This window comes from Pipra filicauda, unplaced genomic scaffold (genome assembly GCF_003945595.2).
Source record: "Pipra filicauda isolate LSUMZ 115617 unplaced genomic scaffold, ASM394559v2 scaffold436_size1054928_pilon, whole genome shotgun sequence".
NCBI lineage: Eukaryota > Metazoa > Chordata > Aves > Passeriformes > Pipridae > Pipra > Pipra filicauda.
In genome coordinates, this window is record NW_024104572.1 from 653,187 (window position 1) to 674,728 (window position 21,542).

Sequence of the window (21,542 nt, forward strand, 5' to 3'; positions counted from 1 at the left end):
TATTAGCAGTAGTAGCTTAAATATATTACGTGCCCAAATCTAGTCCTCCTTAATACACAGCAACCCAAACTTTTCCGAGGAGGAAGGCAAGGGTAGGGAATAGGGCAAAATGAGAGGGAAGGGAAAATCCTTCTGTTAAATGCTGGGTATTTTCACATGGCTTTGCACAATCCTACAGGATATCTGCTGACTGTTTCCTTGAAATGCAGCTGTCAGCACACTCATCAGGCCCTCAGGTCCCTGTTAGGACAGACCCTGTGCAACCCCAGACAATTCTGCAAGCCCACTCAATCAAGTGGAGATTTACCAGAGGGAGCTGGATTGGTGAGACCCCTTTTATCAACAGTCCCAAAGCTCTTGTAGCTTGGTGACATCCCGTGGTCCGTCCTGGAGCTCCTCCCTGATCCATTCTGCCAACACCAGGTGTCTCAGCAGGGTCAGGCTGATGCCACCGTGACAGACTCAGGTCACCAGAAGGTGATGCTAGGGATCTAAAAGAGAAAAAAACCCACAAGAAATCCACTTTAGAAGCCAAATCTGCATAGACACTGAAAGAGCTGGATTTTTTTCCTGTCTTCTAGAAAAGGAGAAGAGAGAAAAAACCTATCACCTTACCTGGGAGGTGACATGAGCAGTCACGGTGGGTTGATACTTCAGAGCAGTGTGGGGAAAAGGTGGGTATTAGTTAGTCAGGGGAGACTAAAAATACATCAGCAGTTAAAAATCGGTACAAGACAGCAGCCTGGAGTTTGTTCAAGATGCACAACAATAAAAAAATCCTTCATACAGTAAGAACACAGAAAGCTGAAGTTAATGTTAAACTTACAATTAAAAACCACTCAAAGGAAAAGTAAATAGTGCTCCTAGTCATAATACTTCAGAACAATTCTGGGTGCATGAAAAGAATGTATCTGAAGAATTACAATACCTTGTTTATCCATAAAGAGCAGTTTTATCTAGCTAACAACTATAAAAACCCAATATGCTAATATTTGTGTAGGTACTGGCAGCATAGATCCTTGTAGTCTTTACAATAACCTGTATTTCTTGGGAAATGCTACTGAATTTCCTAGAAAAACAAATGAGTCAAGGTATAGGTAGATGGCACTTGTAAGCCTCTAGAAGGAAAAAAAAAAAAGAAATAATAAACCATTTATTTTTAAAGAGTTTGTTTTGGCGCAGAAATGGAAGAATAGTTAATGTTTACTGTTTAAGTGGCCATCAGAATAACACATTGTCCTGAAAAATTTTATTGAGCACTTGAATTGTAAACCTTCACATTTTCATCTACACTGCACTGTCATTATCAAAAAAAGCCATATTCTTGCAGTAACTTCTTTTGTGTTTCACACAGAAACTTAAAAGCTGTTTTGTCTAAACAGGGAAGCTTTAATGGGGAAAGATGAGCAAGAAGAGTGTGAATGAACAGCTTTACAGTTTTGAATTCAACGAGCCTGAGGCACGAAAGGTGCTCTGAAGATGATGGCAATTTCAAGAGCAGTTTAAGCACGAGAATGAGAAGTTGTACTGTGGCCCTGTGAGCAGAGCTGTGTAATAACAGAGTCATAGAATGGAAGGGACATGAAAGATAGTCTAGTTCCAAACCCCTGACCTTCCACTAGATTGCTCAGAGCCCCATCCAGCCTGGCCTTGAACACTTCCAGGGATGAGGCATCCACAGTTTCTCTGGACAACCTGTTGCAATACACAGAGAATATCAGGACAGTAACAAGCAAAACCAGCTTACTTGACCAATCCCCTAAATTTCCCAACAGGCACAATACACTCTGCTACCTTCAAAAAGCTCAGGGCTTAAAGATTATGGACTTTTTAAAGAGGCTTTTAGGTGGAGGGAAGACTCAAGGGTCAGAAGACCCTGAGGTGAGGACCTTTCAGGAAGGATATTTAAAAAAGAACATGAAACTACTTTTAGTAGAATTCAAACAAGAAAGGGAAAATGCTGTGAAAGGGCTCAGAACTCGGTTTAAAAAACACACCGTGGGCTCCACCTGGCGGGATAAGGAGCACAGAGCAGGGGGTGGCTCCCTGCCTTGGGGACAGGGACACCGATTTGTGTCCCTTCCTCATCCACAGTGAAGCAGACAGCGACAATCCAAAATGTGACTTGAATCCCTTCCAAATGATCAGAAGCTTCGTCTTCTCAACTTCATGTTTTCCGGGCCCGATTCTGTCCAATACTGCGATGAACTGATGAAAAGTTGAAGCAAGAACATTTATTTCCTGTTTATTTGGGAATAAGCAGGAAAAAAAAAAATCAACACCTTGGAACTAAACTTGCCTGCCTCCTCCCTGCAAGGCTCAGATGGGATCTAAAGCAGTTCTGCTTTCCCTTCAGAGCTAAAGCCAGAAGGTAGAATTGAAAGCCACAGGAAGAACTTGGACAGATATAATTTATCAGCTTTGAAGTTCATCCTGACAGTGTTTAAAAAGATGCACAGAATAGGTTGAAAGAATTAATCATTTATTTTAAGCAGCATAAAATCTGATCTTTTACATACTGTTTATCTGAAAATGGCAAGGCCTGAAAGTACAAAGTATCAATTTTTTTGAAAATTGAGTAATGAGGCTTGACAGTAAGTGGGATAGACATCCTAATATCACCTGAAGACTCACTTAAAAAGACTATACCACGTTTTTTTGATGGTTTGATCCCATTTTCCTTTCAGTCAATGTTAAAAATATTATCTGATAAAAATAAACAAACAAACGAACAAACAAACAGGTGAAGAAATGCCTCTACAAGATGAAATCATTTCCTTAGTGGTGAAATCCTTTCCACACTTCCTAAATAACTATAAAATAACAACTGATGTAGTATTAAAGTTTTAAAAGATCTCTGCATCTCCATATAAAATTTTCAATAAAAAAATGTGAACTGCCTTTTTCAGATTAAGACTTATTTGAACACTCAGCTTTGTACAGTTTATGCACAGAGTATTGGCTATCAAAGCAATTCTTTCCAGGACATGTTGCAGCAATCCATACCTTTGTGCTGCCATGAAATTGTCAGTTGTCTTTCTAGGACCACTTTCACATCCTCAAGTTCATTTTTTTTCCCCCACAGAATTTTTCAAAGGACATCTATGTTGCAAATGCAGCCATTTAAACACTCACCTACATAATCCCTCCCTGAAAACACAGGAACAAACATCCCCTTTGCAGGTTTGACTTGGCTCTGTGAAAACTTCCCTCCTCAAAGGGCGGTGTGAGAGAGGATTGTTACACATAATGTTTATTTAAGTGTTTTGCCCAAGTACACGTTGCTGTAAAATCAGAGCAGGTCCAGTTGCTCAGGTGGAAGGAGCAGAAGTATCTCTGCCACCAAAATGAGCCAACAGACCATAATGGTCCAGTGAAGTTGGTGCTGGACAAAAAGCACCAAAGCCTTCAAGAAAGAAGCTGTCACCTGCTTAAGGAATGGCACCAACTCCCACAGCTCCTTGTGGTCCTTCTCTCCACCCCTGTATTTTCTAAGCACAAAGAATTTACAAACAAGACCAGTGAGGAATACCAAGAGTATTTCCAAGTGGGAAGCAAAAGAGGTCTAGGAAATGCAGTCAAATGCACAAAGGAGTTCTTTGCACACAGGAAAAATTCAGGGACCTTTGGAAAAGATGAAGTTTGGTCTCGAATTCTTCTCCTAATATTCCTGCAAGTATTTGCAACGTGGAGTCAATTTCTAAAGCCTTAAAAACTACTTTAAAACAGGTCTGTGAATGGTAAAGAAGAAATCTGCATCTTTTCTTAGGAGGACATGGAGCTTTTAGGAGTTTTTTTGTGGGGGCAGAGGGGTTGAGCGGGCCAGAAGACAATCAGAAAAATCAGATTTACAACCAGAGAATTAGTAGGACAGCAACTACCCTAACATACATTTATGTTAGATGATTACAATCAATTAAAAAAAAGAAAAAAGAGACAATACTTATTGAGGGCTACTTCCTTTTAAATGCTGAAAATTACTGTCTGTGTTTTACTTTTTGGCTGACTTAAAAGAAACTCTGGATGTGCCTTTGCAGTCCAGTGTAAAATTCCCAGTATTTCAAAGACTACCCGACCACAAATATCCACCCAAAGCAAACACAAAACATTCTTTTATTACTACTGTACAGTCACTGTATGCCAACATGTTTTACGACAACGTGTCTTGTTGCCTACAAACAGATATTGCTGGGGGGTGAGACACAGCCCTGTGTGCTTTGTTATACAGAGAGGGGAATATTCAGCAACTGGGCAATGATTCTGCTTAAAGATGATAGTGCCCCTTATTCATCTGTGAGTGGACAATTCCCAGTAGCACCAACAGGCACCTCAGAATGCTAGTTTTCAAAATATTCAGGCAAGGGAACCCTGGGGGCTGACTGATGTTACTCCTACAGCAGCTTCTCAGCAACTGCTGTGGCTCTCCCATTTGGCTCTTCCAAGGGGCCTCAGCCTTGCTCTGGAAGCCTGGTAGAAGACTCAGTTATTTAACCTCTCCACGTTTCACACCTCCAGCCACCTTCAGCTCACCACAAGTGCAAGTCACAGCAGTGGCTTTTGTGGGACAGATGCATCTCATCCGCCGTTCATTCGGCTCAAACCAGCACCTCTATTTCTGCCAACATTCCTGAGGAGCTATTACCAGGGTGCTGGATTACTCACAAGCCTGGATCAACATCTAATTAGGCCTCAGAAGCCAGAAAATCTAACTGGCTCAGAGATTGCTCGTATCCCGTCACCAATCTGTCTTCACTTCTCTGAACAGCAGCAAGAACTACAGCAGCCAGAAAAGAACAATTTATCAATCACAGAGTCAAGTTTGACAGGAACTAATGTCTTGGTAAATCGTACAGCCATTTCTTAAAAGGATCCATCTGTTATGCTCCTGCAATTTTTAATGAAGTTAAAGGTAGCTTACTTCTTTCTTTTCAAAATTTCCTTTTACTTGCAGCTTCATAGGTCACTGTACCAGCACCCTTCACTACACAGCTCATATTGCTACTTATATATATGTCTGAGATCAGGATATCACAACCAACCAACCTAGCTGATGGAAAGCCCTACAGAAATTAAAGCTTTCAGCAGCACAATCATTCTGGATTATCAGAAACTTTAAGGATCTCTCTCTCTCTTTCTCCCTCTCTCTCTGGGAAAATTTGCTGTGTTAAGTAACTCTCCTAAACCTTTTAATATTTAAAAGGACAAGGTTAGCAGGAAAATGGCTCACCCTTGAGCAAAACCAGCCAATACACAAAAAGAAACTGGGTAGGATGCTCATAGGTTGATTTTAGCTGATAAATTTAACTGTTGTTGGGCACCTGAAGTGTTTAACCAGAGACCCCAAACCCCACACTTCTGTGATCACCTCGAGTTAACCTGCACAGCATCAGAGCTGGGAACTGGAATGCTGCACTGTCTTGGTGTATTGTGTTTGAGTTGATCCAACATACAAATCCTAAATACAAAGCCCTTTCACATTAAAAACAAAACAATCCCCTCTACCTAACTTCTTTTACAGAACCTGAACAAAAGGCTTATTCCAACCTTTCATCTATTTTCTTCAGCATTATATTGAGCCAAAAAAGCCCATGATAACATTTCTAAAACTTGTGAAGGCAGTGGGGTAGAACCAACATATTCCCCTGCCTGAACTCAGGTTTAACTAGTGGAACTCAAATCACATCCCTTCAAATCCCTCATGATTGCACTGATAGTATCAATTACCTAAAAGGCTGCACCCAATGAAACACAGCTTTCTGACACTCTCATGGTATGTGATATTACACCCACATCAGAAAAATGCTGGTTCAGCAAGAAATATTGATCCCTGTACAAGGAATGATGTGGAGTTCTGTGGTTTGGAGCATTCCTGACTTCCACAATAAATACAGGATATTTTCCAGCACCATTTTTACTCAGTGCTCTGGCTTTTTTGTGCCCTCGTTCCCCCCCCCCCCCCCCCCTTTTTTTCTTTTTTTTTAAGGTGTGGTTTAATCTTACATCTGAAGTTAGTAACAGGAACATAAAATACCTCCCAGCGTATTTTTTTTCCCTTTAAAGATATCAGGGAAAGAGATCACTAGTGACACACACTTGGTAATACTGTAGTCTGCCACTGTATTTCATCTTCCACACAAAAATGCTCAAGAGCATTATTTTTCTTAATGTGCTGTAGGCTAAAAATGAACCCTCAAGGGTTTCTATTGCTCTTCTTGTTGCCAGAGCAACAAAGCAATACTCACCTGAATATCTACCAGTGTAAGTATCAATTTACAAGCTAAGATGAAGTTTGTGCTACTAGCAGATGTCACTAACAGCATTTTTACTATAAACCAAATGTTAGTAGCAAGGAGTGCCATGAAAGCTCAGGAACATATTAGTATTTCCTCTGTGCTGCTTGATTATTGCTCCTATAATTCAAGTGTTTTTATTAAAATATCTTGACCAGTGACATTCAAAGTGAAAGGGTAAAACTGAAAGGCTTTTATATGAAATCCAGTGCATTAAAAAGACTTTTGTTAACCAACTCACAAGAAATCTCAGCTGGCACTAGAAACATACTGAGAACCTTTCCCAGTAAATTCCTTCCTAAAACTCTTTGTGGTAAGGAGATAGGAGGGGCTGGGGTGAGGGAAGCGGTGATGAAACCTTTTAATAGCAAACAAGTGTTATTACTTTCTGAATTGAAAAAGGGTTTATTGTTTAACACCGTATCAATCCAAAATTCAGACTGTGTTTCTGGTTGAAGAAGAAGCATTACTTCTATCGCCATACTGTAGAAAAAGGAATACGACTTGAAAATTATTTGTTATGTGTAAAGCCAAACCCAGGAGGACAATATGGAACTCAAAATTACAGTTATGAGATATTAAGAGATATGGAAAACGGAACACTGGGAAAACAGCTAAGCTCCGTGGTTTCTTATATGTCTTGTGGTTCACAATTTTTCTCCTCTTAAAAACCAAGAGGTAGAGGAAGAAAGAGACAAACTCAAAAATTCCCGTTTGTTTCCAACTCCGATTTCCAAGAGAAATAATTTTCAGACGTTGGATCAGCACATCAATTATTTCACTCTTTCGAGCCAAGCAATCTGAGAGTGCAAGTATTCAAAGGGAAAGAAAACCACAGGCCCTGCCAGTTATGACGTGAAACACACAAGTCAGTTAAAAATACCCCCGCAGTGTTTTATTTTCACACACATGACGTGCACCTCTGTAAATGCACCATTCCTGAAAAAAACCCTCAGAAATCTTTCCTTATTCCATGCAGAGTCAGAAGCAGTGTGAATCAGAGAGCTATATGAAGGGATTATAGGCAGAAAACTGTCTAGGCAAGGTATTGGGAAATTCAGAGTTAAGCTTCCTTTTTTTTTTTCTCTCCTGGTTTCCCACATGGATATGCAAACTGCTCTGCTATCAGAATGCAAAGGAATAACTTTTTCCTTTTTTTCATATATATAAAAATACCTCCCAAGATAGTTATCAGTGAAATCCTCAGCCTTGCATTGTTTATCTTTCAAATCCAAACACTGGCCAGTGTTACAGAGAAGCCATGGAGGTCCTGCAACGCTCACTGACTAGAGACAAGAAAAACTGTCCTATCTGCAAAGAAAAGCCCAAGTTCTGACCCCAGCATTAAGATCTGCACTTGCAGAATAGAAAGCTGGACAAATATACTCCCCCCTGCTCTCTCCGACTATTGTTCTCAGTCTTACCATATGTTTGTTTTCAGCCAGTCAGTCCACACACACTTTTCATTTGATTGACACAGCGGTGAAGCTAAAACTAAACACCTCCAACTGCTGCTCGAGTTGGAAAACAAGTCAGCATTAAGACTTTCGCTTCATGGTCTGTCCATAAAGACAGATACTTCTCTTTTGAACTCATAGTTGCTGAGCTCGGCAAAAAAAAAAAATAAAAAAAATTGTCTTTCTTATTTGGTTGTTTCCTTTTAGTTACACACTCACTGGAAATAGAGAAAGACATCACAGAACACAGACCTTTGCTTTATTGCCTGCCCATACATATGCAGATCAGCCTTTTCTAGGTATCAGTCAGCCTCAACTCAAAAAACCAAAACAAACTCCCACACGAGGGGGAAAACTGAAAGGCTTTTTTTTTTGTTTTGTTTTGTTTTGTTTGTGCACCAAACTGGAAAGTCACGAAGTACTAATTTTTATAAAATCCAAAGAATTCAAAGCCAAGCAGTTCCATTTGGTTGGATGGAGCATCTTGTGCTTCAAGACCAGTCCTAAGCCACACGCTCACCAGTGGTAGCATCCTTGTGAATTAAGAGAGGTAGTCTTGTTTTACACTAAGGCTGAACAAGTTTGTTTACCCAGTTTTCACCACCTCGAGCTGTTTCGTAACACTCAGGGAGGGTGACCCTCTCAAGTGGCAGCAGTGATCTTGAGGAGAAGAAACCACAAACCAACATTTCCTCTTGACCTCACTTGCTTTTCTCTCTCTGCTGCTTACTTTTCTGGCTGACTTTTCTCCCTCCCCCACACCATAAGCACAGTTTCAAAATAAAGTGGTGTAAACAGAAAGCAATATTCATTTAATGCAATTAATAAGAAAGATTATTAAAGTTTTTTTTTTCTCTTTTTCTACAGTCAGGGTTCGATTAGTTAGAAAATACTGACAGGTCCTTTTTTTGTGAAAGAGAGATGGACAATTTTGTTCAGACAGTGGAAGAACATGATGGTGTGGTTTTTTATCTTTTTTTTTTTTTTTAAATCTTTTTCTTTAGATTTTTTTTTAAAGAAGGTACTGTTGAGAGCATAAAGGCTCGTTGCACTGCAGTAGCAAATCCAGTACCGTAGCACTTCAGAGGTGGTTAACAGTGCTTTGGTTCAGAATCAGTGTTAGAAAATAAAGCTATAAAAGTTATGATGCAGGATATTTGGTGGGATTTCAACAGCAATTCGCAATGGGCGTAGAAAGGACCGAGGCATTGGCTTCTTCCCCTTGGCAAAGTTCTCTGTTCTTTGTTCTGTTGGGAGTCCCAGGTTTTTCAGGATCAAGTTTCTCACTTCCACCGGTGACGCACTAAGGAGGATTCGTCATTGACCACGTCATTGTCCGTGTAGCGGTGCTGGCACCGGGGTGGGATGAGCAGCAGGATGATCAGCACCAGGAGGATCACTCCACACAGGCTCATGAGAACATAGGAGGCAATCCACAACACGGGCTCGTGGAAAGAAACGCTGGAAACACAGTTGCTCGCAACATCTGCTGTTGTGAAAGGGCCTTCAATCTCAGAGACTGGAGAGCCATCAGCTTCTGAGAAAATGCAGAAAGAAAAACATTAAGTCTATAGACAACCTTAAGTCTACAGACACCATTTAAAAGCAAATAACAAAGAGATCTAGCCTAAATACCTGTATATCCCTTTCCCTCCATCATCACACGTCTCTGCATACTCATGTTTTATTGCATTTCTCATTGCAACAAAAATGCTACAATCCCACGTTTATAAAAAGGGAATCTGAAGCATAAGGAGACTGTGACACTCCCACATCTACACAGGCTGTCTATGAAAGAACAGACATTTAAATCAGCTCTGCCACAGCCACAGTCAGAGCCCAAACCCCTGGATCGGTTTTTCCTCTCTGGACTAACCTTTCAGAAATGTCTGTTTAAATATCCTACAACATCTACACTGGTGTAGGTCAGAGCCAGGGCAGTTTTTGTTTGTTTCTGCCGTTTCCAGCAACTGGAAAAGTACCTCAGATGATTGCTGTGCCTTCTGTGTTTGCTGTTTCCCAGGGTCTTAGGGAGCAGCATGCAGGTTCACAGGCTTCACAGCTACCTTACAGCACTGCACCCTAAATATGAGGTGCAAGGTGGAAAGCAGCACAGACACTCTTGTGGGAGGAGGTGAAAATTCAGAAGGAAGGGGAGGTGAGGCAGGAGAGCTGGGTGACAGCTGTCCAAAAAGGGGAACGGTGTAGAGGAAGGTCAGTGTCAGAAATGAGGAGCTGGGGCATGAAGGAGCAGCGCTGTTGGGCTTGGAGGGAGAACTAACCAAGCAGCTCAAGAAATGACGACAAAGCTAAGGCAAGAAGCACGAAGGGCTGCCCTGGCAGCTCGGTTTTTGAACAGCCATCCATCTCAGCAGCATCACAGACTGTGTGACTTTGTTTCATTACCACCACAGCCCCCTACTTGTCAAACCAGGATGTGCTAAAAAGGGTTATGCTGCCCATGGTTGTCACAGTAACCGTGGCAGGCACAGCCAAGTTCCCCTGAGTTGTGGACAGGGCTGAGGGTGCTGGAATGGCAGAGCAAGTGAGTTGCCCTGGGGCAACAAAATATTGGGAGCATTTCGTACCTGTGGGTGTGTGGCTGGGGAAGGATGGACACCTTTCAGCTTGCTTGGGGCAGCAAGGAGTCTGCAGTTAGCACTGTCTGTATATTTTAACAAGTCTTCCAAACAGTTGTAATCCACTTCTCTAGTGCTCAAGACACGTTTGAGCACTTTTTAAAAGGGCCTCAGTTCTACTTGTCCTGCTTGATTTCTTTTTCATTTTATAAACAGACACACTCTTGCCCAATTGTAAGTGATCCCACTATGAAAACAGTATCTCTTATTTACACAACTCAGTCATGACTGCTGAAATCATGTTTAAAGAGATTAGCATAAAATACCCCTTGGAAGGAAGTGTTTTGCAAAGGCAGGAAGGGTGGACTTTAAGGTTCTTTGTGGACAAACAAATGCAGAACAGGTTGGTTGCTTTACCTGCATACATTTCAGCTGGTATTCAGTCCCTGGCCTCACAACACTTTGCATCACTTTTAAGATTTAGCTCTTGTTAGACTTAATAATTGTGGGCTGGTGCTGCAGCTCACAGATCAGATGGAAAACCAATCTATCATAATGAAAAAAAATGCCCCAAAAAGGAATTTTCTGTAGGATTACCCAACTGAACCAACTCCTTCTCCAGCTGTAAGTGTGGGAAGACTCCTTTAGCAGTAATACACAGTTAGAGTGGACTAAGGCTGCACCCACAGCACCCTGACATTGGTGAACACCAAACACAGACTCTCTAAACTTATCAGATGGTAAAAGACTGCCTAGAAAATCAGTGGCAGAAATCCTTTTTGTTCAAAGTCCCAGGATTGTGCTTTGTCTGTCCTGCCATTGTTTCTTCTGGACATCTCACCCTCTCACCCCCTCTTTCACTTGTCTCTATGAAGTGCTGCAGCAACAAGGCCTAAGTATTACTACTTAGTAGTATTTTGGAGAAGTGGAGAAAAAAAAAAAAGGCAATACAATTTTCCACCTTGGAGAGAGCTTTGAAAATAAACAGTCTCTAATTATTCATTATTTGCCTTGAGTGCAATAATTACTCCTATTTGAAAAGACAATACAAAACTGTTGCCAAAGTGGCTGACGTTTTAAATTACATTTTGAGAATGTCTGATAGCAGCACAGCTTCTGATTTCTTTCCCCCAAAAATAAAAAAGTTTTCCCTCGCACTCTTCCATCCCCAGAGAAATTGAGGGGAAATTTGCCTAAATTGTTCAAACAAGCCCTGAACATAGACTACCAGTCACAGGCACTTAGCATATTACACATTAACTGAATTAGGATATTTTGGTGTATTTTCCTAGAACACCTGGTGATAGCTACCTACAATACTTTCATGACCTTGAATAAATGAGATTTTCTTCATTACTGATGATTACAGGACATGAAAGACACCTCTGGAAACGTGCTCTTTTCTAACATTAGTGTAGAACTTAACACCCACACTCACTAACTAACTTGGGTGCTTTGCAAAGGAAGCAAACCTGGAATTAGATCAAATTTATCTAAAAATTATGAAGTGCAGCTTGGAAGAGGCCCCTGGAAGTCACTAAAACTAACTCATGGATCTGAACATCCTGTCTCAAGAAGGGACCTGATCCCAAAACCTTTCCTAGTCATCCTGTAAACAAGTTATCAAAAGGCAAATTGAAACTCTTTGCCTGAGTAAGTCTTAAAGGGTTTCACATATTGAGGAAAAAGCAAGTTTCTTTTCCTGCTACAATGGAATAGCTGCAGCCATCTATCTAACTTTCCTCATTCTTGGTGTATCCTGGAGAATGAAAATGGTCCAAGGAGTGGTGTGGGATAAGCCAGTTCTTATTTGTAGCCAAGCCTCAATAATAACTTGGGAGTTGTTCCCATGATTTTTGCATTCAGCAGGTACCAGTTTAACACCTTATAAAAACACGGATTTAATTTAATGTTAACACCAAGAAAGCATAAGGTCATTGCAAAGCCACACCGAATGGCCTTTTACATTTCCCTGTTTCTGAAGATTTATGCCCCCAGCAATTCAGTTTGACTTATGCCCACGGACAGCCTTAAAAAGCTCCAAATAAATTACATTAATATAGTTGCTATGGAGGACAAGGCTGGCCTCCACAGGAAGCCAGTTAGGCAGCTTAATCCCTCACACTGCACCGACACTCACCACTCACAGTTGTGGTTCTCTGATGGAAGCAGAGTTAAATACGGAAACCACAAGCTGCGAAGGAGCGAACTCAGAATAACTGGCACATCCAGCAAAATGTCATCTGCCCCATGTGAGTGGAATGTGACAAATCAGTGTATCTTGCCTCAGACAGTCATCTGACTCCTCAGGAAGCTCAGTGCCCGTGATGCTTGGTTAGACATATGCACGGAACGTGGACAGAGAGACGAGGAGGAAACGTCTTCCAGCACCAGCTGGGTCCAGTCATGTGCCCAAGCTCACGTAGATTCCAACTGCATTTCTCTCCAGCAGTTCTTCCTCTCCAGACAAGCCTGGCAGAACTACATGAAGCGGCCAAACTACCTTCCAGGTAGCAATGTTAACACTAAGGTGTTTTTTATTATTATGGTTCCCCAAGTATTTTTCCCAACAGAGGAGTGCTGTCACAGCAGTTCTCATGCCCACCAGCTGGCTCCTATCCCCTGCTGACCATCACACCTCAGTCAATATGTCCTGTCAAAATGCTCCACTAATGGCTGCAGTGTGACAGGGACAGGAGGCAGCTCTGCACTTGCTAAAACTGCAACAAGGAAGCACAAGGAAGAGTGAAAGGCAGGAAAGCCTGGCCTGCAGTATTTGTCTAGTCACACTCTCCTGCCAGGTGCATTCAAAATGTGTCTTTCATCCCTGCACAGTACCTCCATTGAGCAACCCATATCAATATCTGGATTTTCTTCCACAGCAAAACTGACAATTCTGAACCCATTCACAATGGAGACATTGCAAAAAAATAAAATAAAACAAAAAAAGGCAGTTTTAAAAATGCCCTACAGCTACAACTTGGCCAGCTAGCATTTCTCTTCCTCGCCTCTATTCCCTGGCTGCATTAAGCACTCAAATCCTTACTATCCCTACCCTCTCTAACACAAACACTGGAGATTAAAGAAGCACTGTCAGTCCTAGTCCTTTTCTCATGCAAATCTCAGGTGACACAAGGTTTTTCAGGGCATAAGCCACTCCCCTTTGGGACAGAGACTTGCATATGGGTGCACGTCCTTTCCCTCCTCTCCCACTTGTATGTTCTTGTGATGCCAAAGCAATGCCTGAACAACAAGGCAAGGAAACCCCAAACCCTTTGGTTTTAGCTACTCTTGGTGAGGTAAGAGAAATGATGAAAGAGCGAGAAAGTTAACCAGCACAGTAAAATCAGCCAAAAGTTATCACGGAATCACAGAATATGCTGACTTGGAAGGGATCCACAAGGATCAGAGTCCAACTCTTAGCCCTGCATGGGGCCATCTCCAAGAGCCATGAGCTCTTTCACATCTCCTTAGCAACTAATTAAAAAACTTATGCCTTTCTACTTCCACCGATAAAACCATTTGTTTGGAACCACATAAACACCACAAGCCTTAATGTGAAATGTGAATATGTCCCATTTTCACCTCAGCTCTTTCCTTGTGAATTTCCAAGAGGCTGAAGAGGCTCAATTTACATTAAGAGTAAAGAGTGAGTAAGGTACTTCACTGCACACTGCAAAAGTCAGTTGAAGAATCCATTTATCCACAATTTAGAGCAGGAACTACACAAAAATGAAGCTGCCTTAAAAACAGGGACTCATCTGATATAACTGTTGGGGAAACTGCACACACAGACAGATGTCTTGGGAAGATCATCTCTGTGAGAGGGAAGAACACAGTGAAGGTACCCAGAGCTGAGGGCTGATTCACTTCATGCCAGAAGACTGTAGCAACACAGCTTTTTTTTTTTTTTTTTTTTTTTTTTTTTTTTTGCTTTTTTCCCCCTTTCTTTGAAGTGTGAATAGCTTGGAATTGCTCAAAAATATACTCTTCACACTCTATGAGTAACCACACTTTTCCCCATCAGGTAAGTGGCAAAGGTGTTCCTCTGAGACAGCAGGGGTTTCCTCACTCACCAGGTCCTCAGCAATATTTCTCTTACCTGCACACGGACTCACTGCAAAGCCCACTCTCCTCTGGGCTCTGTCAAATATTACATAGAAGCCTTCCATGACTGTAGCACCAATAACCAGAGCGTTTGTGGAGGAAGAGATGCCAAACCGGTAGCACTGCAAATTCTCCCCTATTCCGAGGATGGGTTGGATATAGAGCTGTTAGAACAAACAAACAAAAGATCCAGAGTGTAAGAAGTCACACCACGCAGTAGTCAGAAGTTCAGTCCTCTTGGTTTTTATAGTCAAGCACTCAAAGCCCGCTGGAATTAGAGAATTAATAGGGGCAAAGGTTTCTGTGCAGGATTTAAAACTGGTCGAAGCTCACATGCAGGTGAGAGGTAAAGCTCTTGGATTATAAGCTTAAATTTGAACACAGTCAGTCGCTATGTGAAGGTCAACAGCAAATTCACAAGAGCCCCTTTTCCCTGTATTTTCCATAAGGGAATGATAGCTGAGAAAGAACTTGGGATATGAACTCAAATGAGAGAATCATTTTATTATTTAAAAAATTATCAGGATGGAGTTGTTTCAGAGAGGATTCAGTATCAGCTTCAAGGTTCTAGATTTATAAATTCAAGTCACATTTTGCCCCCTGTCTCCTCAGGGAAGATGAATGACTGCCAAGCTACATGATCAATACAGAAAAAGCTTATCATAAGGCTTTACTATATTTCAAGTTAAAATGTACTTAATAGGTTCATTCTCTCCTTTGCTCCTGCTGTCCCCTGAGGTAAAAGACTATATTAGTAATGTTAGAGGATACCAGCCTGCACTGCAAACCATACTGGGAGGGGAAGCCAGAGAGGAAAAATAAAAGTAGCACATTATATTCTAAAAGCTGGGATGGAATATTAATAAAAGATAAACCAACAAAGTTACAGAAACTGGTGAAGAGCTCACAAAGGGTCACTGCCAAGATTTTCATATTCAGAAGAAGTGCTCCAACTCAAAATGCCACAAAAAACAAATCAATTTGCTTCCCAAAAGGAGAAGATCAAAATGAGCAGAGACATTCTGTATTGACATCTGATGTGGCTAAAGCTCATGAAAACAAAACAAAAACTTGCCTGTTTTTCCTGACAAATTGAAAAAATCATTCTCAATTACATGCACTGCACTGAGAGGGAAACTGCTTTTCTTTCTCAATTTTAGGTTTGAAAAGTTTGTTATTTTCCCTATTTAAAACCTGATTAAAAAAGATTTCCCTTGTATGCAATAAACCAGTTCTCCATTACTGCTAAAAACAGCTCCTATTTTTTAAGAGCATGTGCTTTATGACAGTAAAAATAAATGCACAGTGAATAAACAAAGAAGGTTGAGACCTGTGGTAGGATAGAGATCCGAAACGACCTACTGGAGTTTTCATCCCTCAGGTAAATGGAGAGTTTGGGAAATAAGGACCAGGGTCTTTCAGTTTTATCCCAGCATGCAAGCTGGGAACCAGTCCAGAAACCAGAAGAGAATTCCTGTATCTATTAAGAAAAAAAAAAGGGGAAAAAAAGAAAAAAAAGGTGATACTTACATATTACATACATTTCGATAGATTTTTCTTTTAAGTGAACACTACCACTATTTGATACTTCTTCCATTCCCGTGGAGAAATTCAAGCATGAACGCAAACCTGAGCTGCTTCTTTAAGGGTCAAAGCAAAAACCCAATCCCCAACACCCAAACTGAGGTGTGTCATAGCCCAGCACGACTTGGAAGAAGGGGGAAGAGGCAAAATCAAGGTCAGCCCCCCCTTTCCTCCCCGTTTGTGTCTCATTACTTTCACTGCTCCAATGAACATGTGTGAGGCATCAATGGGCTTTCAGTGTCTCCCCACCTCCTCTCTGACCAAACACCAAGGTTTTGAAGCAGCAGACACTTCGTAAAAAAACACAAACCAAAACACAAACCACGTGAATATGTAACGAAGCGACGACCCTTCCTCACATACCTCCAGCTTCTTACTCAGCCTTCAGGGTTTTGAACCCAAGGCCTAAGCCAAAAATCTCCTGGCATCTAAGGGAATCAAGTCAATGGGAAGAAAGATGACCCTCTGCCTCTTTTGCTGCCCCATTCACTCAGTTCCAGTAAAACCTGACATGCCTTTGAAATAAGGCTGATTAACAGTACTTTGTAATATATCCATGGAACTAACAAAGCAAAAAGCAAACCCCTACAGAGCTTGTTTGGCCAAGACAAACATCTTGCCTAATGCTGTTGCACCCTGAAGCTGACCTGCTGCCAGATCAGAGCAAAGACCTTCCTTGTTTTACTGCATTGCTTTGTGCTGGTTTTCATTCCCCCATGAAGCAGCATTCAAGGCAGTGTCTTGTTCTGAGGTTGCACAGCCAAAGCCTTCCATTTGGGTGAGAGAAAAAAAAAAAGGATGGAATCCAGCCTCTTTGCTCTCCTCACTTGTATTTATCTGTGATATTGATTATTTTGTAAACATCAGCTCACACATTAGTTATATGGCATTGTACAGGTGACAGGTATTCAGCCCTCCCCACACACCTGCCAGTGAAATATTGGTTAGGGCTGCACAGAGACTTCATACTTTCAAGTGCTCATCTTTTTTCTTGGGTCAAAAAGCACGGGCTCATGTAAACAAGGAGACTTAACCATCACAAACAGGCTGCTTTTACCCTTAAATCTCAATGCAAGCTTAAGTACATCCCTCAGCACAGGGCAGAACACTCTGCCTCTCACAGCTTAGTCCCAGGCCAGACCTGCTGAGAAATACAGTTCTCCTCTCTTTCCATTTTGTCTTGAAAAGCAGAGCTTGTGATCTGAGAAAAACTGCCAGACAGCACCTAGACTGGGCAGACCAAGTATATAAAGTGCTCTGCTTTAAGTCTCTGCTTTAATTTCCCATAAAGACTGCTTAATACATTGCATTTCTTTGCCTTACTTCTGTATGCTGAAGCAATGCATTGGGGAGATCTGAGTGTATGATACCTAAAGGGCTATTAAAATAAAGATTTTAGGTTTACTTGAACCTTCTTTTCTTCAGCTTATTAACTCAGCATTGTATTAACACTGTGAGCAGGCACTGCTCTGACTTCAGCTCTGTCAGGTGTAGAAGGTGCCACCCTTTTGTGGCTCATCTCTGCCCATCTATGAAAACCACCACCCTTCAAACCTACCAAGAGCAAACTGCAGCTATAGCTGCTCCCTAAAAGACTTCAGCCCAAATAAGTCTGGTTTAAAAAAACACCTGTACCACCGAAGAGCACAAAGCTCACTGCCCTGTTTTTTAAGGGAGCTGAATAAAGGAATGTGCCACACACAGTTATCCCAGAATATCTGAGGGGGAAGGGACATCTGGCTGGGAAGATTGTAGCAACCAAATAGGAGCAGGGACTCCTTACTTAACCTGGTCCACCTGTGGTCAGGGAGGGCTGTCTGCCTAAAGCAGATGATTTTATGTTTCAGTGGTACATATCCTGCCAGAAGCACAGAGGACTAAGAGTACAGTTGTGATGCTGCAGTACAGTTGCTGAAAATACCCATTTTTCTGACACTGTTCCCACACAGCCGGAATCCAATCCTTACATCCCTATGACTACTTTCTTATTTAGTAGACTGCTTCCTTTTTTTTTTTAGAGCTGTGAAAGTAAATTTTGGGGTGTGTGGAAGAAAAGGGGTACAGCAGGGAGGTCCCTGGGATTAAAAAGAAACCCTGAAAAAGAAGAGTTAGTTTATGCATTTTTAATAGGAAGAGCAAAAACCATTGAGCAGAGTGAGTGAGTTGTTCCCCTTTAACACCTTATTGGTCAGTCCACTATTCACATGCCATGTCCTGACCAGCAGCAGACTGTGAACCACTGGGACCCACTTCACGGGATGCCCCATCCACAAGGTACCATCACAGGAGCTCTGGGGTGGCTTCAGTCAATTCCCCCCCATCGACTGAAATTGTACAAGTCAATACTTCAGTGTTTTGCAAAGAGAAGAACTTGTAACTGGTACATTTATTTCAGATATTGGACACCTGCAGGCAGTGAAGAACACTTCATGCCAAATCTCTGCTCTCCATCAGGTAGGAAAAGGACCTCAGTCTTGAATTATCAGCACACAAGAAAATACTCTGTCTTTTGGGAAGCTGTTTACTGTATTTCCTGTGATTTGCTACTGTCTGATTGTGAATCCACGACAAAAATGACAAAACTGTTCACACTGAAATACTTGGGATTTGTTCTTCATCTTTAACCTTGTTGTTCTCTTCCTTGTATTGAACAAAAATTTATGAATAGTTTTTATTAACCAGAAAATGCTGCTTCAGCTACTCTACATGCAGAGAACCATCCCCATGCCCTACTTCTAAAGCCCACTCTATTTCCAAAGAAAGATGCTTTTGAACATAAATAATTCAATAATGAAGGTCAAAAGCAGCTTTATTGATAGGAATAATCCTAATGAATGGCATTTATTCTAGACAGCAATAAGCATTATACTTGGAAAGGAATTGCTTGCAGCAGCAGGTTCTTCTACTTTAGAAACACTGTTTTGAATGAAATGACTGATTTTTGCACTCTTAATACTTTGAATCAGAGCAACAGGGATTATGACTGTGTTTCTGAAATGCTCAGAACAAAATACTCTGTCTCTGCCCTATTTTTGATGCATTTCAATACAAATACTTTTACCTGTACTTGAACCCCCCTTTTCCCTCCTCCCTTTCCCTTTTCACCTCTTCCTTTCCCTTTCCCCTTTCCATCAGTCATTTCTCACTTATTAACAGGACTGCACCAGGTAAGATTCTGCTCCCCTCAGGTTTAAAACCTGTGACTTGCAAGGCAGGCAGCGAAGATGACACTCCTTTCAGAGATCACGGGATCATTCAACAGGAATCTCACATTTTGGGCAGATTTAACGCCATCAGCTTACCAGGGACGTTCGAGCTATTGCCTGCACCACAGCACTGAAGACTTTCTCTGGCAGACGAAGGAGTGTGGTTCCACTGTCCACTATTGCTTTATCAGCATTGTACTGGGGAGTGGAGGAAAAAAAAAAAAAAAGGAGACTGTAGTTACTGTAATGCAGATTCCACTGTTTCATAACCATAACAAAGCTGTTCCTTTCCTTTTTTTTTTTTTTTTGGCAGCTGGCTTCCCAGACCTGCGTGTCACTCCTGTCAGCAGCCCTCTCCAGCTGATAGCTTGAATTCAAATGAAGTCTGAGAGCAAAAGCAAGATACCATCAGCTTAGACACAAGAGTGAGTTTATCTGCAGCACTCAGGAAATTGCTGTGTGCCACCACAGCTGGTGCAAATGGCCAAAACACGCTGGAAAAAGAAGTAAAGCCCAGCCCCTCTCAGAGGGGGCAAGGGCACTTCCATGTTCAGTACAGACAGGTGCTAAGCACACATGTCTAAGCCCTCAATCAAGGTCTCTGCCACCATGAACACAACTCACTACAGTCTAGACAATGTTTTAGTGGCTGGCATATCGAATTTAAGCATAGCCAGAGAAAATTAGGCCTTATTGTGTGTCGGTACTGGCTCAAGAGTACAAACACCACACCTTTCTCCCTTGGCTGCTGAAAACCACTGAAACACAGACAAAGGCAAGCACAAAGAAACTTCAAGTTTCAGTCTTGCTGCCTCAAAATCTGCACAAAACCCCCCTCCAAGTGAATATTTCTCTTATTATTAAAACCCTAACCCTCAGACTAAGAGATTTCAGCAAGTGTCAGATACAGTAAACAAGGTAAAAACTTTTTAAGAAGTAGAACTTTTTCCATGAACTCCTTAAAAACTAGGGGGTGGGGGGGGAAGAAAAAGTAGCAGTGACAGCTGTTTGTATTAATTACTTTTGTTGCCAGCTTAGGCAGCAGGATTAATATAACTGAACAGTGACATGTTTATGGCATAATCATAGGACACAAGATAATATACAGCATAAGCTACTTAGGAAGAGGTCAGACAGCAAGTAAATTTAAAATACATTGGTTTAGATGTTATCAAGTCACATGGACATGGAGTCCCTTTAGTGAAGTGACAAAAATAAAACCCACCAAAAAGTAAAAAAGTAGGTCTGACAACTATTTCTTTATTATTTCTTTTTTGGAAGAGCTGCTATAGGCTGCCATGCTGAGCTGACAGAAAAGCAAACAGGAAACCATTTATTATACACTCATAAACTTCTTTATATTTCTATTATACACTTCTAGATAGTGGAGAGAAATGTCAAGGCCTTGTGGAGTCCATTGTAACAGACATGTACCACAAATACACAATCACTGCCATCCTTGGAAAACAAGCAGTTAGGAGGGTCAACCACTGACATAACCCATGGAAAATGCTGGGAGTAGTGGGATGGCTCAGCTAGGGACTAGGATTTTCATGCTGTGTACAGAGTGCTGGCAGCAACTTGCCTTCTTGGCCTTCCTGGTTAATATTTACCAGGGCAGCCCAAGCAGAGGGCACTGCCAGCAGCTCAGGACTTCTCCCAGCCCCAGCCTGCTGGGCTCAGGGACACAGCTGTGCTCTAACACTGGACAGATTCCCAGCACTGAAGCAAGGGGACAACTTTTCCCTGGCAAGGAAAGGAGCAGCCTCTGGTGAAGGTTACAAATAATGTTCCATTTCCTAGAAAACAACTGAGAGGAGAGAGGGCGCGTAGTTCACCGTCCCATGCAGTGATTCATGCATCCTCTGCAAGCTCCTAACCAGCCAAACTTTAATCACACCGGCTCCGTTTCACTGTTCTTCCTCTAAATTTTTTGTGGGATGATTGCCTGCGCTCAAGGGAGGCACAGTCCTTGTGCATAGGTGACCAGCGTGCTGTGCTAACACACACACACAGCGTGAAAGCAAACCCTGGCTCAGAAAACAGCAACAATAACAGGAAACTTTTGTAACACACCGCTGGATTTTTAAGTGAGTCGTTTTCTGGAAACAGCACGGATTAAACCATTAGTGCAAGGGCTACACCTCCAAAAACATGTTGACTGTTTTCAAAGGCAAGAAAGAAAAGCAAACATTTCTGTTAAGATGACCAGCGGTTTTGCTTTCCTAGCAGTACAACAGAGAAAAGCATTTAAATAGACCTTGTTTTGCTTATTAAGTTGAAAGATACTGTGACTAATTCTAAATAATTTATATGGCA

At 41.6% G+C, this 21,542-nt stretch overlaps 1 protein-coding gene across 1 annotated transcript in view; it reads right to left on the reverse strand.

The window, feature by feature from the left end:
• Positions 1-7,984: 7,984 nt before the first annotated feature.
• The window catches only part of BACE2 (beta-secretase 2), a 48,809-nt gene continuing 35,251 nt past the window's right edge, over positions 7,985-21,542 (reverse strand). Inside the window, exons 6-9 of the mRNA XM_027742039.2 lie at positions 19,320-19,421; positions 15,764-15,913; positions 14,429-14,597; positions 7,985-9,284 (exon numbers count right to left, since the gene is read on the reverse strand). Coding sequence (XP_027597840.2) covers positions 9,031-9,284; positions 14,429-14,597; positions 15,764-15,913; positions 19,320-19,421 — 675 coding nt within the window. The 3' untranslated portion in view covers positions 7,985-9,030. The remainder of the gene's footprint in view (positions 9,285-14,428; positions 14,598-15,763; positions 15,914-19,319; positions 19,422-21,542) is intronic.